General features: G+C 41.7%; 2 protein-coding genes across 6 annotated transcripts in view; one reads left to right on the forward strand and one right to left on the reverse strand.

Moving 5' to 3' along the window:
- Positions 1 to 920: 920 nt before the first annotated feature.
- idi1 (isopentenyl-diphosphate delta isomerase 1) lies at positions 921 to 3,489 on the reverse strand. 2 transcript variants are annotated; one of them, XM_029626672.2, is made up of 5 exons: positions 3,341 to 3,489; positions 2,840 to 3,015; positions 2,263 to 2,355; positions 2,013 to 2,143; positions 921 to 1,763 (listed from the first exon to the last, which is right to left on the reverse strand). In XM_029626672.2, exons 1-5 carry the CDS (start codon positions 3,487 to 3,489, stop codon positions 1,446 to 1,448), a joined length of 867 nt encoding a protein of 288 aa, XP_029482532.1. In that variant the 3' UTR covers positions 921 to 1,445. The 2 variants fall into 2 exon arrangements, with proteins under 2 accessions (XP_029482532.1, XP_029482531.1); XM_029626671.2 differs by having other exon boundaries at positions 2,840 to 3,018.
- Positions 3,490 to 3,627: 138 nt separating this feature from the next.
- The window catches only part of LOC115105086 (WD repeat-containing protein 37-like), a 34,655-nt gene continuing 14,945 nt past the window's right edge, over positions 3,628 to 23,337 (forward strand). Inside the window, exons 1-11 of one of the 4 annotated variants that reach the window (XM_029626668.2) lie at positions 3,628 to 3,716; positions 4,736 to 4,870; positions 5,446 to 5,633; positions 9,854 to 9,950; positions 10,520 to 10,615; positions 11,011 to 11,075; positions 11,842 to 11,977; positions 12,227 to 12,343; positions 12,757 to 12,833; positions 16,099 to 16,336; positions 22,857 to 22,998. In XM_029626668.2, the coding sequence (XP_029482528.1) occupies positions 5,487 to 5,633; positions 9,854 to 9,950; positions 10,520 to 10,615; positions 11,011 to 11,075; positions 11,842 to 11,977; positions 12,227 to 12,343; positions 12,757 to 12,833; positions 16,099 to 16,336; positions 22,857 to 22,998 (1,115 nt within the window). In that variant the 5' untranslated portion in view covers positions 3,628 to 3,716; positions 4,736 to 4,870; positions 5,446 to 5,486. Of the gene's footprint in view, positions 3,717 to 3,803; positions 4,185 to 4,735; positions 4,871 to 5,445; positions 5,634 to 9,853; positions 9,951 to 10,519; positions 10,616 to 11,010; positions 11,076 to 11,841; positions 11,978 to 12,226; positions 12,344 to 12,756; positions 12,834 to 16,098; positions 16,337 to 22,856; positions 22,999 to 23,337 lie in introns of those variants that run through there. The other 3 variants (XM_029626667.2, XM_029626670.2, XM_029626669.2) reach the window with 3 other exon arrangements.

Raw genomic sequence — 23,337 nt, forward strand, 5'->3', positions numbered from 1 at the left:
CCTGGACAACACCCTGTCGTTCTCAAATAACATCAAGGCGGTGGCCCGTTCCTGTAGGTTCATGCTCTACAACATCCGCAGAGTACGACCCTGCCTCACACAGGAAGCGGCGCAGGTCCTAATCCAGGCACTTGTCATCTCCCCGTCTGGATTACTGCAACTCGCTGTTGGCTGGGCTCCCTGCCTGTGCCATTAAACCCCTACAACTCATCCAGAACGCCGCAGCCCGTCTGGTGTTCAACCTTCCCAAGTTCTCTCACGTCACCCCGCTCCTCCGCTCTCTCCACTGGCTTCCAGTTGAAGCTCGCATCCGCTACAAGACCATGGTGCTTGCCTACGGAGCTGTGAGGGGAACGGCACCTCAGTACCTCCAGGCTCTGATCAGGCCCTACACCCAAACAAGGGCACTGCGTTCATCCACCTCTGGCCTGCTCGCCTCCCTACCACTGAGGAAGTACAGTTCCCGCTCAGCCCAGTCAAAACTGTTCGCTGCTCTGGCCCCCCAATGGTGGAACAAACTCCCTCACGACGCCAGGACAGCGGAGTCAATCACCACCTTCCGGAGACACCTGAAACCCCACCTCTTTAAGGAATACCTAGGATAGGATAAAGTAATCCTTCTCACCCCCCTTAAAAGACCTAGATGCACTATTGTAAAGTGGCTGTTCCACTGGATGTCATAAGGTGAAAGCACCAATTTGTAAGTCGCTCTGGATAAGAGCGTCTGCTAAATGACTTAAATGTAATGTTAAATGCACAGCAGTTTAACACATTCCTGAAACCCCCCCACACCAAATGAGCCTTTGAAACTAAGGTGGGTGTTTACTGCCACCTACTGTTCAATGCTGTGAAGTGCATTGTCAGAGGTATCTGGCTCTATTTAAGAACATATTTACTGGACAATTCTATTACTTGTAAAATTATTTGATTTCCTAATTAGATATTTTATTGAAGTCAAACGCAACAAAAATTCTGCTTATTCATATAATACATTTACATTACTATACAATGGGAAATGGGAAACAGTGCCAGATCGCTAAAAACAACGTTCATAACAACCTTAGCCTCAGTGACAGTTAGGCACTTATATAGCTACTGCATAAAACAAATGCTATACAGAACAAGCTATACAAAAATCATATCTCAATACAGCCTCATAATCATTCCTTTTTTAAACAAGAGTCAATTCCATTTGACTTTCATTCCTACCACATTCTTTCTATTCAATTTACAGAAATCTAAAAAAAAGTATCAACTCTCAAACTCTAGTAAGACTAAAGTACCCTACATCCCTCATAGCAGCTTTCAATGTAAACCCCACACAAACATTGTCTACATCCCAAATGGTACCTTATTCCCTATGTAGTGTACTGCTTTTTACCAGGGCCCCTAGGGAATAAAGTGCTATTTTGGGAGGTAACCAAAGATTCACATCCCACGCAGAATCACATCCTGTGTATTTTGTCATGATCCATGAACTGTTTGAGGTTCTGCAGGTTGTCCCACCACTGGAACAGGAAGGTCTCTGCGATGAGGCTGAACCAGGGCGTCATCAGTAACTCGTTGTTCTTGGCCTTCTTCAGCATCTCTTTCAGCTCCTCTTTGGTGACATAACAGTGGGTCTTGATCTCGTTGGGGTCTGGGTTCACCTCTATGTCTTTCTGCATGAAGAGGATGTAGTCGATCTCATGTTCCCCCCACACACCGTCTGACTGGGCCTTGTAGTGGATACGGGTCAAATAGGTCATCTCCTCTGGTGGAACCTGAGGGTGAACCATTGGACATGATCAGAAGAAAGGGCAACTATTATCAAACATACAGTGGCTACATCTTACAACATCATACATATCTCAAAGCTCTCAAACACCGTCTCAATACTATATACACTTCATAAAATAAAGCCAGTTGCACTTTAATTTACTGGCACAACTTACTAGATATTTACTGAGAAATTACATGATGAAATGGTGAGTACATTGTAATAACCTGGGAATAACCTATGAAAGCTGTACCTGATCCATGGGAATTCCCAGCTCTGCTTCCAGTCGTCTTGATGCAGCTCTCCTCACCCCGATGGCCTCTAGCTCCTCCAGCTCACTGGATGTGTGTAAGGGGTGACTGCAGCATGTGTTGGTATAACACCCTGCACAGAAAACAGGGAGGGGAAACAAGTCATTATTCCACTACTGATCTGATAACCATAGGTATGGATGCACACAAAAGTTACATCAGTGATTAAGAGTCAGCGGGAGGTTTACTGACCTGGAAACGTGATCTTAGCATCAGATCTCTGCTGTAAGAGCAGCTCGTCTTCACTGTTGAACAGGAAGACGCTGAATGCACGATGCAATAAGCCTGGAGCAGAAGAAGGGATCTGATTAGTTTACCATTCAACATGACCGTGAGCTGCATGGCTTTGCAACACAGCTTTCATATGTGTAGTATATAGAGCAAATGTTATAGTGGGTTAAATCATCTACATTTCATATCTGACTCCACTTTAATATTAGAGTTAAACAATGTGCAATCAAGTATTATGAATTTCACTGACTAAGATCAAGGCGAATGATTGAACTCACATACAAGGCATACAACTTCAGTTACACAGCAGTATTATTATTATAGTCATATAGAGCTTTGAGAAGGGCGGGACTGGCTCTTGATCATTGCGTTTTGGGGCAATTTGCCATGCGTCCCCATGGTGACAGAGAGTACAGAAATTAGGGCAATTACTCCATGTCAATGTGAGTTGCAACAATGTTGACCAACTTGAGATACACATGGGGTATATATCAGCAATAATCAGAAATGACACATAGCCATAGGGCTGTCACTCTACCTTTGTCAATATTAGAGTTGAGGTGGCAGTTCTTTTTGCTGTCTGCTCCAGTCTTCTGGTCGTTCTCATCAATAAGGATACACATCTCTGCCAGCAGCTGGACCTGCTTCTCGTCCAGGTTATCTGTATTAATTTCAGGCATCCCGACTGCAGACCCTCGCAGCTTTCTCACCTCACTGCTGAGCAGAACAACAATTTGATTAGCGGATGGGCGCATATAGGTTATAGGTTTCCGGACCTACATTGGAATGACTTGGTTATTGGTGCATATGACATTATATTTAGACAGGAGACTATTTGAAGATATAGTTGAATTCAAGTACAGTAATATGAGGCAAGAAGGCTCTAAATACATGCCTATGTAGGCTATTAATAGAACAGGCGCATGTAACGTTTAACGGAAGCACAATACACAGACACGAGAAACGATGCGTTTGCTGCTGCAGACAATAGCAAAATAGTAAACAAATGCATACATGTAAGTAAAAAGCCAATACCTACCTTGATATATTCGTCAAAGAGACAGACGTGGAGTGAAATATAGGATTTCTTGGAATGCCTAGTCTTCCAGAAACAGGTATATTTGGCTTTAACAAAGCCCGTCCCTCGCTGGACACCACCCGAAGCACCGCCCACAAGCCGCGCACCATCGCCAGACCAAAAACGAAGACCAATCAGATAGGATGGGGTCGCCAACACGCCATCGAACCACCTCCCGCTTTCAAGTGGAATTAAACCTTGGACAACGACCTATCCACGTGAATACGGTCTACACAATCGCTGATAAGAAAGCACAACTCCTTATAAATGCAGTTTCAGCACTAGAAATTATGTTTTACTTACATTCTGTTTCCGACGATTATCAGTACACACATTGGTAAGCCTCCTTGTAAATTTGCTTATCGCTGACGTTTGAGTTTATCATTGGTTCTTACAGAAACGGAAATCGTATTGGCTAGTGATGGGAAACGTATGCCTTATCACATGACATAGCAGCACTTGCAGCATCTCCTACGATTTTTTTTATGAAGGCTACATCAGCTAAAACAGTCAAACGTATTAATTTGCAACGTTGTAGCGACTCACAATAGATTAGATATTTGTCTGTGTCCCCTAACTATCTGAGATATCTCTACGACTGTCAAATCAAATAAGTAACTTTTTGACAATTCCTTGGTTGCCTTTCTCGTCCACCAAAGCCTCGCGTTGCTTGTGTCCCATGACGCTTGATTCATGAGCCGACTCGTATCATAAACCGAGAGCCAATTGTCTGGAAATATACGTGATCTCTCGCTTTATTTTTCTACGACCTTCAAAAGACACTTGCGTAGTTACCTTTTATAAAGTAAGTAGCTTAGTTAGAGTACTACTGTGTTGAAAAAAAAAGAATTTTCAGAGCCAGTTAGTTAGCTAACGTTAGTAGCGTAGTTAGAAATTGAGGCTAGCTAGCTGCGTTCTCCGTCTGAGTATGTACTCCAACTAACGTTAGTTAGGTACCGGTAGTAATGGCCTTGATATATAAGGCAGCCTTGCTAACCATAGCTACTGCTTGAAGGCCTGTCTGCATGACTATAACAGGTTGCATGCAAACATTATTAGCCTGCTAGTTGGCGTGTACTAACAAGCTAGTTATACATGCCATTGGTAGCTAATTGACTGGTTCTCTCATAGCTAACTAATTCACATAGCTAATAGTAAAGCAACTCAAAATCAAACAACCCCTACTACCGATGCAGCATCATCTCTATCAATACGTTGTTTCGCATTTGTTGTGTTCTCATTGCTGTCTTGTCTCTTTCGAATCCAAGTGTGGAAGTCAGATTTCTAAGCAAATTGCTCTCCAGATCACTCTTTTACCCGTTTATTGACATCTTGTTTTTCCATCTGTCTGTCCAGCCAGTGGTGTCTTTGAGGGCTTTCTCCATCAACTGTGGAGACTAGGCTACTGGCCACCCACATCATTGTGATCACCTTCATTACCTGCCAGTTTAGGATGCAACGATGTACTTGTCATGCTGCTTCTCACTAATGGTATGCATCCTTATTTCCATGTCCCAGGTTGTGTCCATAATATCACCCTATTCCATATCTATATAGTGCACTACTTTTGACGAGCACAGGGTTTTGGTCTAAAGTAGGGCATTTTATACTAGGGAATAAAATGCCATTTGGGAGTAGTCTTGCTTTCTTTGGCTTTTGAAATGCTCACATCTTTTGCATGATCATATTGAATGTCTACTGCTCTAGTATATGGACAATTGACTCATTCTCATTGTCCTGATAACTTGCCTAGATAGAGTGAATGTTTACTATCCTGTAGCTACACTACAAGGGAAGTCTATTAAACAGCAGTGCTATGATCAGAACAACAAAGCCTCTGGCTTTGTCTCAAATGGCACCCTATTCCCTTTACAGTGCACTACTTTTGACCAGGGCCTGTAGGACTCTGGTCAAAAGTAGTGCGCTATATTGGGGCCTATGGTTGAAAGTAGTGCACTATATAGGGAATAGGGTTCCATTTAGGACAGCCATTCTCCAGGCGCCAGCAGAGAGCAGTAATGTGAAACCTGACAGCCAGGGTTGAACCATGGGTTGTGTTTGCTCAGCCTCAGGTAGGAAGTGAACCGGAGGACGTCACAGAGGAGGGATGCCTGTAGAGAGTGGAAGCAGTGCCGCCGCCCGTCACACCAAGCAGAAGCGCAAGTCCCACAGCCTGTCCATTCGGCGCAGCAACAGCACTGACCAGGAGCAGCGCACAGTGACAGGCATGCAGAGAGATATGCTGGACGGACAGGTGAGTGAGCTGCCTACCGCAGTAAACACACACAGTAGACACGGGACCTTAATACACAAACGTACATGTGCACACACACATGCTCTATCTCTCTTTCTCTAAAACATATGAACGTTTTAAAAAGCAGTTGGCTTGTATCTGCTTATAATGTTAGTTGTTAAGATGTGGTGATGTACTACTGAAATTGAAACCATTACAGTAAAAAATGTAAAATAGCCAATCATTGTATGTTGATTAGCATTGTCAATTGTCAACCTGTTGTTGGTGGGAGGTTTGTTTCTGTAATATTACCAGGGAGAGAGGACAGTAATCTGACGGTTTTTGCGACTTGCTTTCTACCTGGTGTTGCAACATGCTTTAAGTAAGATGGACTTTCTCAGAGAAAGTGTAGACATACAGTACCAGTCAAAAGTTTGAACACACCTACTCATTCCGGGGTTTTTCTTTATTTTTACTATTTTCTACATTGTATAATAATAGTGAAGACATCACTATGAAATAACACATATGGAATCATGTAGTAACCAAAAAAGTGTGAAACAAATTAAAATATATTTGATATTTGAGATTCTTCAAAGTAGCCACACTTTGCTTTGATGACAGCTTAGAAAATAGTAAAAATAAAGAAAATCCCTTGAATGAGTATGTGTGTCCAAACTTTTGACTGGTACTGTACATCATGTTTCTCGTGGTCTCTTGGGGACCGAGGTGCATATTTAGCCTAGTTTTTTAATTTTTAATTTTGAAACGGAAACGTGTGTAGTTAGTCAAGTGTGTACACAGTGTGTGTGTAGGCTAGTTAATCAAATGTGTGTGCTGTTAGCCATGGTAGTAGCCTATTAAAAATCCTCTTTCAGAGAAGAGGATAAAGACATTGTCTACTTTAGTGCCAGAGTTGCTGAAAATACATGAATGTTAAATTATTGACTCAATACATTAAATAAGTGAATTAGCCTATCTCTATTTAAAATTCCTGGCTTAATTTTTAAGTCAAATAAGTTAGTGATTAACCATACCTCCACAATCAATCAGATAGTGTCTCACATGTAAGGTCTATTTGGAATTCAAATACAGTTGATTTGTCTCTAACAGCAAGACTAAGAGCTTTTTGATGAGACAGACAGTCAGGCACCATCTCTGATGCAAACACAGTGTTTGTTACCTCAGTCAGTGAGATAATAAATCCTAGGCATACTGTTTGATCAAGACCATCTTATCATTATACCAATAAAAAGGAAGTTGACAGCAGTACAGTACAGAAATTACGTTAGAATTTGTCCTCTCAATGTTTTGGGCGTTGTTAATAAATGGTGTAGGCTAGCCTCAAGTGTGAGTTGTCATGCCGAATAAGCATAACCTAGACCTAAGTATACTGGGGTGACGTTGTTTTCAGGTGACTGGCATCAGTTCTCTAGACAGTCCCTAGCCTGTCATTGGCCTATCTATCCATTCTATTTGCTCTGAGCATACAGTAACAGTACCACAAGCTGCTGTTGTCTCATCAAGTTTTAATACCGTCCGCTTGTGCAGGTATGAGTATTCTTTTCATCAAGGCTCTCCATCTCCAGTACCGTTGGCTCATTGTTGACCGTATCCATCCGCCAGCCACTGTATCAAATCAAATCAAAATATTTGGGTCACATACACGTGTTTAGCAGATGTAAATGCTTGTGCTTCTAGTTCCGACAGTGCAGCAATATCTAACAAGTAATATATAACAATTTCACAACATATATCCAATAAACACAAATCTAAGTAAAGGAATATTTGGACAAGCAGTGTCAGAGCGGCATAGTGCTGAGTTACCGCCACTCTGATATCTAATAGTTCTTCCGGCTGTATGTAATAGCACATAACATCTTCTGGGCTAACAGTGTAAGAAATAATACATGAAAAACAAAATACTGCAAAGTTTTCTAAGAACTAGAAAGCGAGGCTGCCCTCTCCGTCGGTGCCATCTTGGCAGAATCTACTACTACACTAGAGGTTAGGCCCTCATATCCTTTCACTCGCTAACCAAGGAGATCTTTATGCACATAATTGAGCAGCTTTGAAAGACTCAAGGGGCTGGCTGCTTGCCTTTAAAAAAAAATGTATACATAGGGTGTTTACATGTGCCATTGACTGAATGGCGAGAGAGTGGTTAACCTCATTCTCACTCACTCTCGTGGTCTTGAACGTGTTGGGTGTGTGCCAATTTAAAGAACTGAGAAATAGGCTATTTGGTTTCCTCATGTCATATTACAGTTTAGTGACTAAGCTACAGTTGAAGTCGGAAGTTTACATAGACCTTAGCCAAATACATTTGAACTCAGTTTTTCACAATTCTTGACATTTAATCAGAGTAAAATTCCCTGTCTTAGGTCAGTTAGTATCACCATTTTATTTTAAGAATGTGAAATGTCAGAATAATAGTAGAGAGAATTATTTCTTTCAGCTTTTATTTCTTTCATCACATTCCCAGTGGGTCAGAAGCTGGTGTAACTGATTCAGGTTTGTAGGCCTCCTTGCTCGCACACGCTTTTTCAGTTCTGCCCACAACTTTTCTATCGGATTGAGGTCACTGCTTTGTGATGGCCACTCCAATACCCTGACTTTGTTGTACTTAAGCCATTTTGCCACAACTTTGGAAGTATGCTTGGGGTCATTGTCCATTTGGAAGACCCATTTGCGACCAAGCTTTAACTTCCTGACTGATGTCTCGAGATGTTGCTTCAATATATCCACATAATTTTCCTGCCTCATGATGCCATCCATTTTGTGAAGTGCACCAGTCCCCCCTGCAGCAAAGCACCCCCACAACATGATGCTGTCACCCCCGTGCTTCACAGTTGGGAGGGTGTTCTTCAGCTTGAAAGCCTCCCCCTTTTTCCTCCAAACATAACGATGGTCTTTATGGCCAAACAGTTCTATTTTTGCTTCATCAGACCAGAGGACATTTCTCCAAAAAGTACCATCTTCGTCCCCATGTGCAGTTGCAAACCGTAGTCTAGCTTTTTATGGCGGTTTTGGAGCAGTGGCTTCTTCCTTGCTGAGCGGCCTTTCAGGTTATGTCGATATAGGACACATTTTACTGTGGATATAGATACTTTTGCATCTTTTTCCTCCAGCATCTTCACAAGGTCCTTTACTGTTGTTCTGGGATTGATTTGCACTTTTCGCACCAAAGTACGTTCATCTCTAGGAGACAGAATGCGTCTCCTTCCTGAGCGGTATGACGGCTGCATGGTCCCATGGTGTTTATGCTTGCGTACTATTTGTACAGATGAACGTGGTACCTTCAGACGTTTGGAAATTGCTCCCAAGGATGAACCAGACTTGTGGAGGTCTACAATTTTTGGGGGCTGATTTCTTTTGATTTTCCCATGATGTTAAGCAAAGAGGCACTGAGTTTGAAGGTAGGCCTTGAAATACATCCACAGGTACACCTCCAATTGACTCAAATTATGTTAATTAGCCTATCAGAAGCTTCTAAAGCCATGACATAATTTTCTGGAATTTTCCAAGCTGTTTCAAGGCACAGTCAACGTAGTGTACAGTATGTAAACTTCTGACCCACTGGAATTGTGATTCCGTAAATGATAAGTGAAATAATCTGTCTGTAAACAATTGTTGGATAAATGACTTGTGTCATGCACAACGTAGATGTCCTAACCGACTTGCCAAAACTATAGTTTGTTCCCAAGAAATTTGTGGAGTGTTTGAAAAACGAGTTTTAATGACTCCAACCTAAGTGTACTTCCGACTTCAACTATATGGATAGCAGCAGTTTCAGTAGCTTTCAAAACCGTATGACTTTTCATGGTGGCCTACTTTTCTTTGCATAGTTTTAATCTGTGTACATGCAAACTGTTCACTGGGAACTGTTAGTTGTAGAGAATGGAGATACTGGTAAGTCAGAACAAAAGGTAGTTCAATATCGTTTTGTAATGAGACATTTATGGCTGTGTTCTTGTGATGGACTACTGTCTGTAACTTGGTTTTACGGTCGTGACATCTGTGTTAGTTAGTGAATTTACTTACTATAGTTACAGTCGGTGCAAAAATGGTGTCTATTTTGCATCAGTTACAGAAAACAATGGCTTGTCATGTCTGGATAGATATTCGCCTGTCAGAATGTGAGGTTGTTTAATGAAACTGCTTCCCTTTTTCCGTCCAATGGATACGGAACTGCTGTTTATTTTATGACGTTGAAGTTAACAGTTCTTGTTTGTTTGCAGGACTCCAAATTGCCCCTGTCCTTGCGGAGCAATCTACTAGACCTGTTTGGCCAGATAGAGCGGGAGTTTGAGAATCTCTACATCGAAAACTTAGAATGTAAGTGAGAACAAGAGGGCGTGTCATGTGTATTTAATGTAATGCACAAAATGGATGATTATTGATTTGCCTATTTACATAAAGATAGTAACTGATCAATGGATAATGTTATGGAGGTATTGTAGGAAGGAACGCCTGCCCCCTTTATGTTTATGTCAAACTCACTATTTGTAACCCAAATAATATTTCCAATGATCTTTCTCTGCTTTTGACCATATGCTACATTCTTCTTGTGTACTGGTTGTCCAATAATGGTGCTTTTGAGTCTGAATGTAACCTTTATTTAACTAGGCAAGTCAGTTAAGAACAAATTACTTCTTACAATGACGGAGTACCGGGGAACATTGGGTTAAACTGCCTTGTTCAGGGGCAGAACAATAGATTTTTACCTTGCCAGCTCGGGGACTGATTGGCTGCCACAGTCGTCTACTGCTCATCCACCGGTTTGTTTTATGTTTGTGGGGGTGAAATACTGATCTTGAGGAAGCTGATTGACTTCCTTGTGGTTTTGTAGTGGCTGTCTGTCATCTCTGTTGTCCGATAACCGTGTGTGTGCGCTAATTCTGCAGTGCGCCGGGAAATTGATACACTCAACGAGCGCCTAGTATCCGAAGGACAAACCATCGATGGAGGAGAGCTGAGCAAAGGAGCTCTAAAAGCGAAAGGTACAGTTAACCTGAAGTATAGTATTTAGTCTTCGCTTGAGGAATAATAAAGTTGTATTGCGTTTGGTATAGGCTTAGATATTGTTAATTGATGAATTGATTTGCTAGTTTCTTTTCACTGGCTTTTCTTGTAGTAAATGTAAGTGCTACCCTAGTGTTAAACCATTCAAATGAACAAGGTACAGTTTTGTTATCTTTGCATATAGTCTGAATCACATCACAGTATTACTACGTGGGTTGACACAGCAGTAAAGCCAAGATTGTGACGAATAGATTGTTTTTTTAATTTTGTTTTTTTATAGTCTACGGGTGTTTATTCCTTCCTCTCTGAGAATGAAATCCAACCTGTTTCTCTAACAATCGAACCATGTATTCATCTTCGTGTGCGTACACAGCCAGTCACAGTACCAGCCAGCTCTCTCAGAAACTGATGACCACGTACAAAGCCTCCACGAGCAAGGTATGTTTGATTACACACTGTGCTACACACTGATGCTCATTCATTGTTGATTATGAGGAAGTAAGAGTAAGCTTCTATGTAAACATTCTAGCTGTTTCAGATCATTAGAGCTTGTGTAATGATTTACTGCTATCAAAAGCCCTTTTGTAACTAACTTGTGGTTCAGATGAATACTTCCTTTCCCGCAAATGTTTATTGAACGACTGAACAGGTCTGTATTGACTGAAAGCTTTTCCTTGTTTCAATATTTAACTCCACAGTTAAATAGTGTTGTACTTTTATGTTTATGTCTAACTCACTATTTGTAACCCAAACACTATTTCCAATGATCTTTCTCTGCTTTTGGTTGTTCAATAATGGTGCTTTTGAGTCTGAATGTGACCTTTATTTAACTAGGCAAGTCAGTTAAGAACAAATTATTTTTTACAATGACGGAGTACCGGGGAACAGTGAACTTCCTTGTTCAGGGGCAAAACAACAGATTTTTACCTTGCCAGCTCGGGATTCGATCCAGCAACCTTTCGGTTACTGGCCCAACGCTCTAATAACTAGGCTACCTGCCGCCCCAAAATAATAATGAATAAGGCACAGTTACTGTTCACAGGGTAGTAGTGAGCCGGTGTGTCAGTAATGGATTGGACTTTTACAGAGCCTTTTTACCAGGTGAGGTACTCAAAGCGCTTTACGTAGTAAGGGGGAAACTCGCCTCATCCAGCACCAATGTGTGGTTGGTGAGTGAGAACATTGTGGTGTCTCCTCTCTGTAGATAGTGTCGAGTTTCAAAGCCACCACGTCCAGAGCTGTGTGTCAGATCCTGAGGGAGTATGTGGGCCACCGGGATGGCATCTGGGACCTGGCGGTCACACGGAACTCACCTGTGGTTCTTGGGACCGCATCAGCAGGTCAGATATGTCACCTCTAAGGTGGACCTGAAATCGAAATGTATACATTTGAAAGAATAAACTTCAAAAATAACACATACACATTTAGGCTACATGTTAACATATGAAGAGGTGGACATCATTGTCTAATGACTGAATGATGATGAATGATGAAGTACTAGGAGGTGTTTTTAGATGTAAACTTGCTGGGAAATGTTTTGCCACTAAGTTTTGGATAAATACTTTTTTTTTTTTCAATGTTCCCCACAGACCACTCTGCTGCTCTGTGGAGTATAGAGACAGGAAAATGTCTGCTTAGATATGCTGGCCATGCCGGATCTGTCAACTCCATCAAGTTTCACCCTACGGAACAGATGGCCCTGACAGGTATGCTAACGTATGGTAATGCCACAAAAACACCACATGCAGGTGTTAACCTGTGTTGTAGATTCATCAATGACTGTTATAGTTAGTTCAGCTGTTGTTCAACTGTGCTTGTTGTTGAACTATTGTTCGACTGTGCCGTCACCTCAGTACAGATGTGTTGAAACATCCCTCTCATCAGAGAGTGTTCACTTACCTTTCCCTCCATTTTGACGTGTTTCATCGTCCCATTCATAATCTCTGTTCTCTCTGTGTTTGTTTGCTATGGTAGCTGTGAGTTGGCACATCGTTAGAACTACGAGATGTGATCGATGACTGCCTGTGTGTGTGTGGTGGTGTGTTTGCTGAAGTGACACTTCTCAGTCCATCTGTGTTTATTCATGTTTGTGTGTGTGTGTGTGTTCGTGTTTCCTCAGCGTCTGGGGACCAGACGGCTCACATCTGGCGCTACATGGTGCAACTGCCCGTCATCCCGCCTCTAGCAGATATCAGCGTGAGTCTCATTCCCTGTCCTCTACTCACAGCCCCACTCACTCACTCACTGATTCATTCACCACCCTTCATCATATCTCTCATATAACTGGCTGCAATCCCGCGATATGACAACAACCAGTGAAAGTACAGGGCGCCATATTCAAAAGAACAGAAATCTCATAATTAAAATTCCACAAACATACAGTGGGGCAAAAAAGTATTTAGTCAGCCACCAATTGTGCAAGTTCTCCCACTTAAAAGGGGCCTGTAATTTTCATCATTAGGTACACTTCAACTATGACAGATAAAGTGAGAGAGAAAAAAATCCAGAAAATCACATTGTAGGATTTTTATGAATTTATTTGCAAACTATGGTGGAAAATAAGTATTTGGTCAATAACAAAAGTTTATCTAAATACTTTGTTATATACCCTTTGTTGGCAATGACAGAGGTCAAATGTTTTCTGTAAGTCTTTGCAAGGTTTTCACACACTGTTGCTGGTATTTTGGCCCATTCCTCCATGCAGATCTCCTCTAGAGCAGTGATGTTTTGGGGCTGTTGCTGGGCAACACAGACTTTCAACTCCCTCCAAAGATTTTCTATGGGGTTGAGATCTGGAGACTGGCTAGGCCACTCCAGGACCTTGAAATGCTTCTTACGAAGCCACTCCTTCGTTGCCCGGGCGGTGTGTTTGGGATCATTGTCATGCTGAAAGACCCAGCCACGTTTAATCTTCAATGCCCTTCCTGATGGAAGGAGGTTTTCACTCAAAATCTCACGATACATGGCCCCATTCATTCTTTCCTTTACACGGATCAGTCGTCCTGGTCCCTTTGCAGAAAAACAGCCCCAAAGCATGATGTTTCCACCCCCATGCTTCACAGTAGGTATGGTGTTCTTTGGATGCAACTCGGCATTCTTTGTCCTCAACACGACGAGTTGAGTTTTTACCAAAATGTTATATTTTGGTTTCATCTGACCATATGACATTCTCCCAATCTGCTTCTGGATCATCCAAATGCTCTCTAGCAAACTTCAGACGGGCCTGGACATGTACTGGCTTAAGCAGGGGGACACGTCTGGCACTGCAGAATTTGAGTCCCTGGCGGCGTAGTGTGTTACTGATGGTAGGCTTTGTTACTTTGGTCCCAGCTCTCTGCAGGTCATTCACTAGGTCCCCCCGTGTGGTTCTGGGATTTTTGCTCACCGTTCTGGTGATCATTTTGACCCCACGGGGTGAGATCTTGCGTGGAGCCCCAGATCAAGGGAGATTATCAGTGGTCTTGTATGTCTTCCATTTCCTAATAATTGCTCCCACAGTTGATTTCTTCAAACCAAGCTGCTTACCTATTGCATATACAGTCTTCCCAGCCTGGTGCAGGTCTACAATTTTGTTTCTGGTGTCCTTTGACAGCTCTTTGGTCTTGGCCATAGTGGAGTTTTGAGTGTGACTGTTTGAGGTTGTGGATAGGTGTCTTTTATACTGATAACAAGTTCAAACAGGTGCCATTAATACAGGTAACAAGTGGAGGACAGAGGAGCCTCTTAAAGAAGAAGTTACAGGTCTGTGAGAGCCAGAAATGTTGCTTGTTTGTAGGTGACCAGATACTTATTTTCCACCATATTTTGCAAATAAATTCATTAAAAATCCTACAATGTGATTTTCTGCATTTTTTCCCCCTCATTTTGTCTGTCATAGTTGGAGTGTACCTATGATGAAAATTACAGGCCTCATCTTTTTAAGTGGGAGAACTTGCACAATTGGTGGCTGACTAAATACTTTTTTGCCCCACTGTACATGTATCTTATATCGTTTTCAAGGTAGTCTTGTTGTTAATCCCACCACAGTGTCCGATTTCAAATAGGATTTACGGGGAAAGCACCACAAACGATGATGTTAGGTCACCAACAACTCACTAAAATACACAGCCAATTTTACCAGCCAAAGAGAGAGAGAAAAAAAGCACAAATAGAGAAAATTCATCACTAAACTTTGATAATCTTCATCAGATGACACTCATAGGACTTCATGTTACACAATACATGTATGTTTTGTTTGATAAAGTTCATATTTATATAAAAAAAATCGGAGTTTACATTGGCGTGTTACATTCACTAGTTCCAAAAACATCGTCATTTTGCATAGCCACATTGATTCAACAGAAATACTCATCATAAATGTAGATGATAATACAAGTTATACACATGGAATTATAGATATACCTCTCCTTAATGCAACCGCTGTGTCAGATAAAAAAAAAAAAAAACTTTGCGGAAAAATAAACCCATGCAATAATCTGAGACGGCGCTCAGAAGTAAAAATCACCACAGCCGCAACGATGGTGTCAACATAAACAAGAAATTACATGATAAATATTCCCTGACCTTTGATGATCTACATCAGAAAGCACTCCAGGAATCCCAGGTCCACAATAAATGTTTGTTTTGTTCGATAATATCTGTTATTTATGTCCAAATAGCTTATTTTGTTAGCACGTTTGGTATACATATCCAAACGCTCATTCTGGTCAGCGTTACATCGGACAAAAACTTTAAAAAGTTATATTACAGGTCGAAGAAACATTTCAAACTAAGTACAGAATCAATCATTAGGATGTTTTTAACATATAGCTTCAATAAAGTTCCAACCAGAGTATTCCTTCTTGTCTTCATGGGCAATGGAACGCAAGTGGGTGCCATGAGGAATAAGCGTGATCAGAAAATGGCTGCTTGATAGACACCTGATACATTCTGCTCCCATTCACTCCCACAAAACCATAGAAGTCTCATTAAAATTTATATTATTGGTTGACATCTAGTGGAACCCCTACGCAGTGCAACATCATTAATATCTCAAGGGGATTTCATTGGGGACTCTGGTGAATACATACAAAGCTCAGATTTCTCACTTCCTGTTTTGATTTCAACTCAGGATTTTGCCAGCCATATGACTTCTGTTATACTCACAGATATCATTCAAACAGTTTTAGAAACTTTAGAGTGTTTTCTATCTAATACTAATAATAATATGCATATATTAGCAACTGAGACTGAGGAGCAGGCCGTTTACTTTAGGCACCTTATTCATCCAAGCTACTCAATACTGCCCCCCAGCCATAAGAAGATAAGGACCTTTCTCTCATGTGTACATTTACTCATACACTGTCCTCTCTCTCACATACCACTAACTCACTCATAGTTACTCCTAAATAGGAGGAGATACATTTTAAGATAAGGGCCCTGTAAAGAAACTCAGTTCCTCTTTTTTCCCCCGCTGCCCTAGGCACTGTGTGACGACGAGCTGGACTTCTCAGACAGGGAGGATGGTGACGGGGACGGGGAGGGTCCGTGCAGTGAGGTCCCCACCATCCGCGTGGCCACCACCACCTTGAAGAGCCACCAAGGGGTGGTTATCGCTGCAGACTGGCTGGTAGGGGGCAAGCAGGTGGTCACTGCTTCCTGGGACCGGGCTGCCAACCTATATGAGGTGGAGACCTCAGAGCTGGTCCACACACTGACAGGTAGGCACAGAGGACGGACACATCCCGCCTATAGGAGTGTAGTGGAATCTAAGTATAGTCCATCTGCATATGTATTATCAATGGTTCTCTTCATTGCAATCTCCTCTCCCCTCTGCATTCTGTGGTGGCAACGCTACAATGTAAAAAAAATACATTCAAACCTGTGCCCGAGCGAGCCCCTGGCTGTTGTTTACGAAAACCAATAAACTAGCCTGCCAATATTGTTGCACTTCCGAAGTCTAGGGTCCTAGGCCTAGTTACATGGTCTGTAACCTGAATGAATGGGTACATTTATGTGAGAAATCGGTGTTTGAGGACAGTGCTATGTGCCCAGGAGACAACAACTTGCCAAGTTCAGGAGAAGCTCTGTCTTAACGATCCACTTGGACGAGAGGTCATGTTCAGATGGGGACAAAAATAAATATATACAAAAAGGAAAACCACTATAAAATCTACTGAGTCAAGTCTGTCCTTTTACCTCTATTTAATATGGGAGATTATTCAATAGCAACCAGTGCCTAAAATGAACACCTGCGGGTGTGGGTATGTGGGTATATTTTGGCGTTGGCGGGTAAAATGTATATTTCACCAACCACGTTGGCGGGTGGTCATGGCTCCACAGTGCGAGCATTTCACTTGTGTTTCGCTAACAACAAAATATTGCAGTTTTGAAACTGCAGTAACTGCAGTCGACTGTGGTGTTTTGGTCACAGTAATAGCATAATAACTGCAAAAATTATTTTGGACGCAGTAGTTTCGTACTGCACTCTAACTGCAGTTATAAACTGGGTGGTTCGAGCCCTGAATGTTGATTGGCTGACAGTTGTGGTATCAGACAGTATACCACTGGTATGACAAAACATTTCAATTTACTACTCTAATTACATTGGTAACCAGTTTATAATAGCAATAAAGCACCTTGGGTTTGTGGTATATGGCCAATATACCACGGCTAAGGGCTGTATCCAGGCACTCTGTGTTGTGCATAAGAACAGCCCTCAGCTGTGGTACGTTGGCCATATAACACACCTCCTCGGGCCTTATTGTAGTCAAAGTGCAGTATAATGAAGCAATCTCTTTTCGTAGGGGTTGTGAATAGAAATATGATTACATTTATAGTCAAATAAATGCTGCAGTAGCTGTTCTCAAAGTATTTCTGACGTTTTGTTTCATAGCTGGTAAAAGAATGGTACAAAATCAAAGGACTACGAATCTATAGAGCTTATTCCACCTCGCACTGTGACACTGCCTGGCTAGGGGCTGTGCCCACGTAAAGAGCTGTGTAAGATTCATTTTTAGAAGCGCTGCGCACAAGCACAAACGTTGGTCTGATTTCCTTTAAATGAAAGACTACTGAAGTGAGACTTTGTCCTTGTGTCTCTTGGCTATTTACATTGTTTTGTTCACAAGCTAGGTTGTTTTTCTATGTTTGAGTTTCAACTTCTAGTGAAGTGAAGACGACGCTTCTACTAGTCCGACTCACCCGTACGAAAAAAGATTGCAGTCAGAGTGCAGTATAACTGCAGTTTGTTGCAAATACTGCATCCAAAACAACAATGTTCAGTGCAGTAACCGCAGTTCAACTGCATTGTACTGTAGTTATTCTCCAAAATACCATTCGACTGTAGTCATTGCACTTTTAATGCAGTTTAAAAACTGAAATATTTTTTTGTAAGGGCAATCTCACAGCAACAAACATGACTCAAGTCGCACTACCACAGTAACCTCCCGCCAACCATTAAAGGGGCAGGTGAATTTGTCTCTCTAATATTTTGGTCAAATTAAGTTCAACAATATACCACATGACTTCTTACTAGTAATACATTTGTTTTAGAAACATTACAAACCATGCTCATTTGTTTTTGTTTTTTGAGTAATTGTAGTGTAAAAAATATATTTGGGCTGGTAAAAAAATCTTGAGTGGCTGGTAAATGTTATGCCCTGATGGAAACGCCTGGTATCCCTGGAGTTAAACAGTTTAGATACCTGGGAGTTGATGTCCACCCCACAGTCCAATTCATAGTTACAAATAATTACAACAAGATTCTCAAAGACGTGGTGTCAGATCTGGAAAGATCAACATTTCCAAATTCATTGAAATCACAGATCTCTATTATCAAGATGAACACGCTTGAACTTTTCAGCTCAATGCTCCCTCTGGCACCACCGACTGGATATTGGAATAAATTGCATTCCTCCGTCTCTAAAACATGCCTCCATTGCATTAAACGACATACTCTGTCAAGGAAAAATAGGGCAGGTGGCCAATGCCTTCCAATTTTGTATTTATTATTTCTGGTCATTTGTTTTCTGGCCTCTTTCCACATGGTTTGATCCAGATGCTAAGGTGGCTTGGCATCCCATAGAGGACCTACCTAGTACAACCTACCTAGTACATTCGCACAGGTTTCAGGATCTGGTCCACGCCAACGTATCCTTGAGATACTCCAAAACAAAATGTGTCCCCTAAATAACACTGGCCATCTCTGTGTCGCACCGTTGAAAAATGATCCAAAACCAATTGATGCAATCACTCTCCTTTGTTCCACAATTCCGACATCTGTTTGGGGGGCCGCCCTATATCCTTCCACCACTGGAGTGACAAGGGTGTACACATCAAGGTAATGTTCTCGATGTGGGAGGGCTCGGTACATTTTAGAATTTACAAACTTTCAATTTACCGGGAAAATAATTTATTTACAACTTTGCTCTGCCATGCGAAACACTACCAATTCACCCCCCGGAAAATTGTTGAGATCTGGCCTAAACCCAGGGCACTGGTTTCTGAGAAGCGTCTCAGAAGCCCCTGTCAATTGACCACTACGGAAGAGAGACTTCTGACCTTCAGTCACTGAAATTAACTGGCAAACTGTAATCGAATTCCTTCTAGAAATCCTCATCAACAGAACAACCATTTACATTTTGTCTTCAGATCTTATCTGACCAGCGCAGGCTGTTCCAAATGAAAATAAATCCAACATTGAAATGCTCTCTATTGCACTCAGGATGCTCCTGGTACCTTAATTCATATGGTCTGGGAGTGCCCTGAGGTATCCCAATTCTGGAGACTAGTCTTCAATATGCTCTCCACAATGCACTCTAAACATGTTCCATGCTCAGTGCAGATTATACTCTTCAGTGACACCTCCAAATTGGATCTCTCTTTGCAAGAAAAGCAATTATGGCTGGCTGGCCTCACGGCCAATGTTTACCTGTCGATGGAAACCTCCCATTCACTGTCTAAACATTAATGGTTACTGTCTTTTACGGACATGACTCAATAAGAGCTTTCGGTGGCGCGACTGCATGGCGCATAATGTCATAACATTCACTATTGGACTTCTGCAGTGGTTAAGATAAAATAATACCTTTTAAATTACCTTGAGTATCTGTAGCGGTCAGGTGGGTGGGTGCTGCTGTCCTGTGGGGGTAGGGGCGGGTGGGTGTAGTGGTCCTGTGGGAGAGTAAGAGGGGGTTGTGCCTAATTTGGATCCGGCACCTCTGAGTTTTGGATTGTTCCAGGATCCAGTAGGCCTACCTCTCATGACATTTTTTTTGTTCACTGTTTGCAAAGTATTATTCTGAATAAAAGCAATCAGAGTTGATTTGAGTTTGCTTTGTAATTCTAATGTCCCCGAATTGTAAAAAGAAAGACTTTCAGCCCGTGCCTAATTTTCTAAGAATTGATCTGGGTTGGGCGGCCTGGGTTTATCGTTTGCGAAACGTAGCCTAGAGACCAACACGTGGCCGTTGCTGTGGGGAGAGAGAGAAGCGTGCCTGTATCTCTTACAGAATTAGAATGACATTCACTTTATATTACAGTACCAGTCAAAAGTTTGGACACATACTCATTCAAGGGTTTTTCTTTATTTAAAAAAATGTATGCATCGTAGAATAATAGTGAAGACATCAACACTTTGAAATAACACTTATGGAATCATGTAGAAACCAAAAAAGTGTTAAACAAATCAAAATATATTTTATATGTCATATTCTACAAAGTAGCCACCCTTTGCCTTGATGGCAGCTTTGCACACTCTTGGCATTCTCTCAACCAGCTTCACCTGGAATGCTTTTCCAAAAGCCTTGAAGGAGTTCCAGCATATGCTGGCTACTTTCACTCTGCGGTCCAACTCATCCCAAACCATTTCAATTGGGTTGAGGTTGGGTGATTGTGGAGGCCAGGTCATCTGATGCAGCAATCATCACTCTCCTTGGTCAAATAGCCCTTACACAGAATGGAGGTGTGTTTTGGGTCATTGTCTTGTTGAAAAACAAATGATAGTCCCACTAAGCGCAAACCAGATGGGGTGGCGTATCGCTGCAGAATGCTGTGGTAGTGATGCTGGTTAAGTGTGCCTTGTATTCTAAATAAATCACAGACTGTCACCAACGAAGCACCATCACACCTCCTCCTCCATGCTTCACGGTGGGAACCACACATGCGGAGATCATCCGTTCACCTACTCTGCGTCTCACAAAGACATGGCGCTTGGAACAAAAAATCTCTTAATTTGGACTCATCAGACAAAAGGACAGATTTCCACCAGTCTAATGTCCATTGCTCGTGTTTCTTGGCCGAAGCAAGTCTCTTCTTCTTATTGGTGTCGTTTAGTAGTGTTTTTTTGCATCAATTTAACCACGAAGGCCTGATTCACGCAGTTGAACAGTTGATGTTGAGATGTGTCTGTTACTTGAACTTTGTGAAGCATTTATTTGGGCTGCAATTTCTGAGGCTGGTAACTAATGAACTTATCCTCTGCAGCGGAGGTAACTCAGGGTCTTCCTTTCCTGTTGCTGTCCTCATGAGGAGCAGTTTCATCATAGCTCTTGATGGTTTTTGCGACTGCACTTGAAGAAACTTTCAAAGTTGTTGACATTTTCAGGATTGACTGACCTTCATGTAATGATGGACTGTTCTTGCCATAATATGGACTTGGTCTTTTACCAAATAGGGCTATCTTCTGTATACCAACCCTACCTTGTCACAACACAACTGATTGGCTCAAACACATTAAGAAGGAAATAAATTCCTAAGCTGTGCAAAGCTGTCATCAAGGCAAAGGGTGGCTACTTTGAAGATTTTCAAATATAAAATCTATTTTGATTTGCACAACACTTTTTTTTCCTTTTTTCGTTACTACATGTTTCCATATGTGTTATTTCATGGTTTTTGTCTTCACTATTATTCTATAATATAGGAAATTGTAAAAATAATGAAAAACCCTTGAATGAGTAGGTGTGTCCAAACTTTTGACTGGTACTGTATATCTCTCCCTCTCTGCTCAGATTGACATGAGCCTGCAACTATCGTCTCTCCTGCCTTGCAAATCATCATTTATTTCCTTATAGAATAATAGCCGCGGGAAGGGTGTTGCAGCACCCATGAATTGAAAAACATTTGCCAACATTATAGAATTACTGCTTTCTGTTCAGAAAATAAATTAAATCATTCAGTACTCTACACCAGGAGAAAGCCTATAATTTAGCCACAGAGGATCAATGGCTTTTAAATGTTTTATTATTGCCTAGCTGTGGATTGTGTGTAGCCCAATCACAGTCCAGAATGTGTGGCAAATCTGTCAGTTAACAGCATGCAGCCAAAACAGGACTTGCGCAATATTTCAAATACAATCCCGGGAAAACAAAGGTTGGAAAGCAAATGGCTCCTGCTGAAAAGAGAAGACTCTAATCTGTCTGTAGAGGCTACCAAAATATTCGATCAACTTCCAAATAGGCCTATTGAGTGGACGGCATTGTTTTACAAAGTAAAACAAGAGAGATGCTTTTGGCATGAGCGCATCAGCCATCTCCGGTGTGTGAGCTGTACATCATTGGGCGAGTTAGTGAAGCTGGAAAGCTTTTTTAGGACTATAATTTCCTCATTTTGTACAATATGTGTGTCTCCACACACCTAGCCCTAGGCTATTGATGGATTCAAGACAAGGTCATTTTTATTGACCTCAGATTCTGTTTGTCAGTGTCAAAGTAGCCTGTCATTTTGATCATTTGTGCGGTATTAAAAAAGATTTTGCTAAATGTCAAATTGCATGAAATGCGTTTAGAAAAGGACACATTTTGTCCTGGACCCTAGGCTACAAAAACTGGCGTGAGGGTAAAGTTTTAGAATCCTGCTATTTTCTCATTTGTTTAATTTTATGATTAAGTGTTGGTTATTTTTACCCCTCTGTCAATAGAAATGAAATTAAATGTTATACAAAGATTCAAAACCAAACGAAAGGTCTCATGGACACCAAACAAACCAGCAGCCTCACGGTTTGCAAGCTGAGACCCTGAATGACGATCACCTTAATTATCAGCACCTGATATGTGTATCAACCAGGCTCAGCACCTGGACAAAGTTGCTGCTTCCCCCTGTGGGAATGAATTGTTGAAGTGTATCCTGGATAGTGTATTTGTCTCTGCCCTAACACTAACCTTGCCCTCATATCATAACACTGTCATGTTAAGTACAGTTTTACACGGACCCAAATCTTTAATACTGTATGTGTGGGTCCAGGCCACGACCAGGAGCTGACCCACTGCTGTACCCATCCAAGCCAGCGTCTGGTGGTCACCTCGTCCAGAGACACCACCTTCCGTCTGTGGGACTTCAGAGACCCCTCCATCCACTCTGTTAACGTGTTCCAGGGACACACCGAGTGAGTTACACACACACACAGTCCCCGACAAGCAATTTAGGTGCTTAACGTCACACGTGATGTCATATTGTTATTTCAGTGGCTATACTATACATAATATTCACTAAAACAGAAGCAGTTGTAAGGTTGGAGCTAATTCCACCACAAGATGGCAGTGCAACATCTTATTTCACCCATAGAGGAGTCGCTACATCACCACTGAAGCATTCTCCAACCATTTTCAGTGTTTTTATGTTTTTCTTTCTTTTTAAAAACATGTCACATTAATTTCCTGTGCCCGACTGGCTTTAGGCAAAATCCTCCACTTGCCTCTTTATCATTTATTATTGAGCACTTCAT

The sequence above is a fragment of the Oncorhynchus nerka genome, linkage group LG22 (assembly GCF_034236695.1).
Source record: "Oncorhynchus nerka isolate Pitt River linkage group LG22, Oner_Uvic_2.0, whole genome shotgun sequence".
In the NCBI taxonomy this organism is placed as follows: Eukaryota; Metazoa; Chordata; class Actinopteri; order Salmoniformes; family Salmonidae; genus Oncorhynchus; species Oncorhynchus nerka.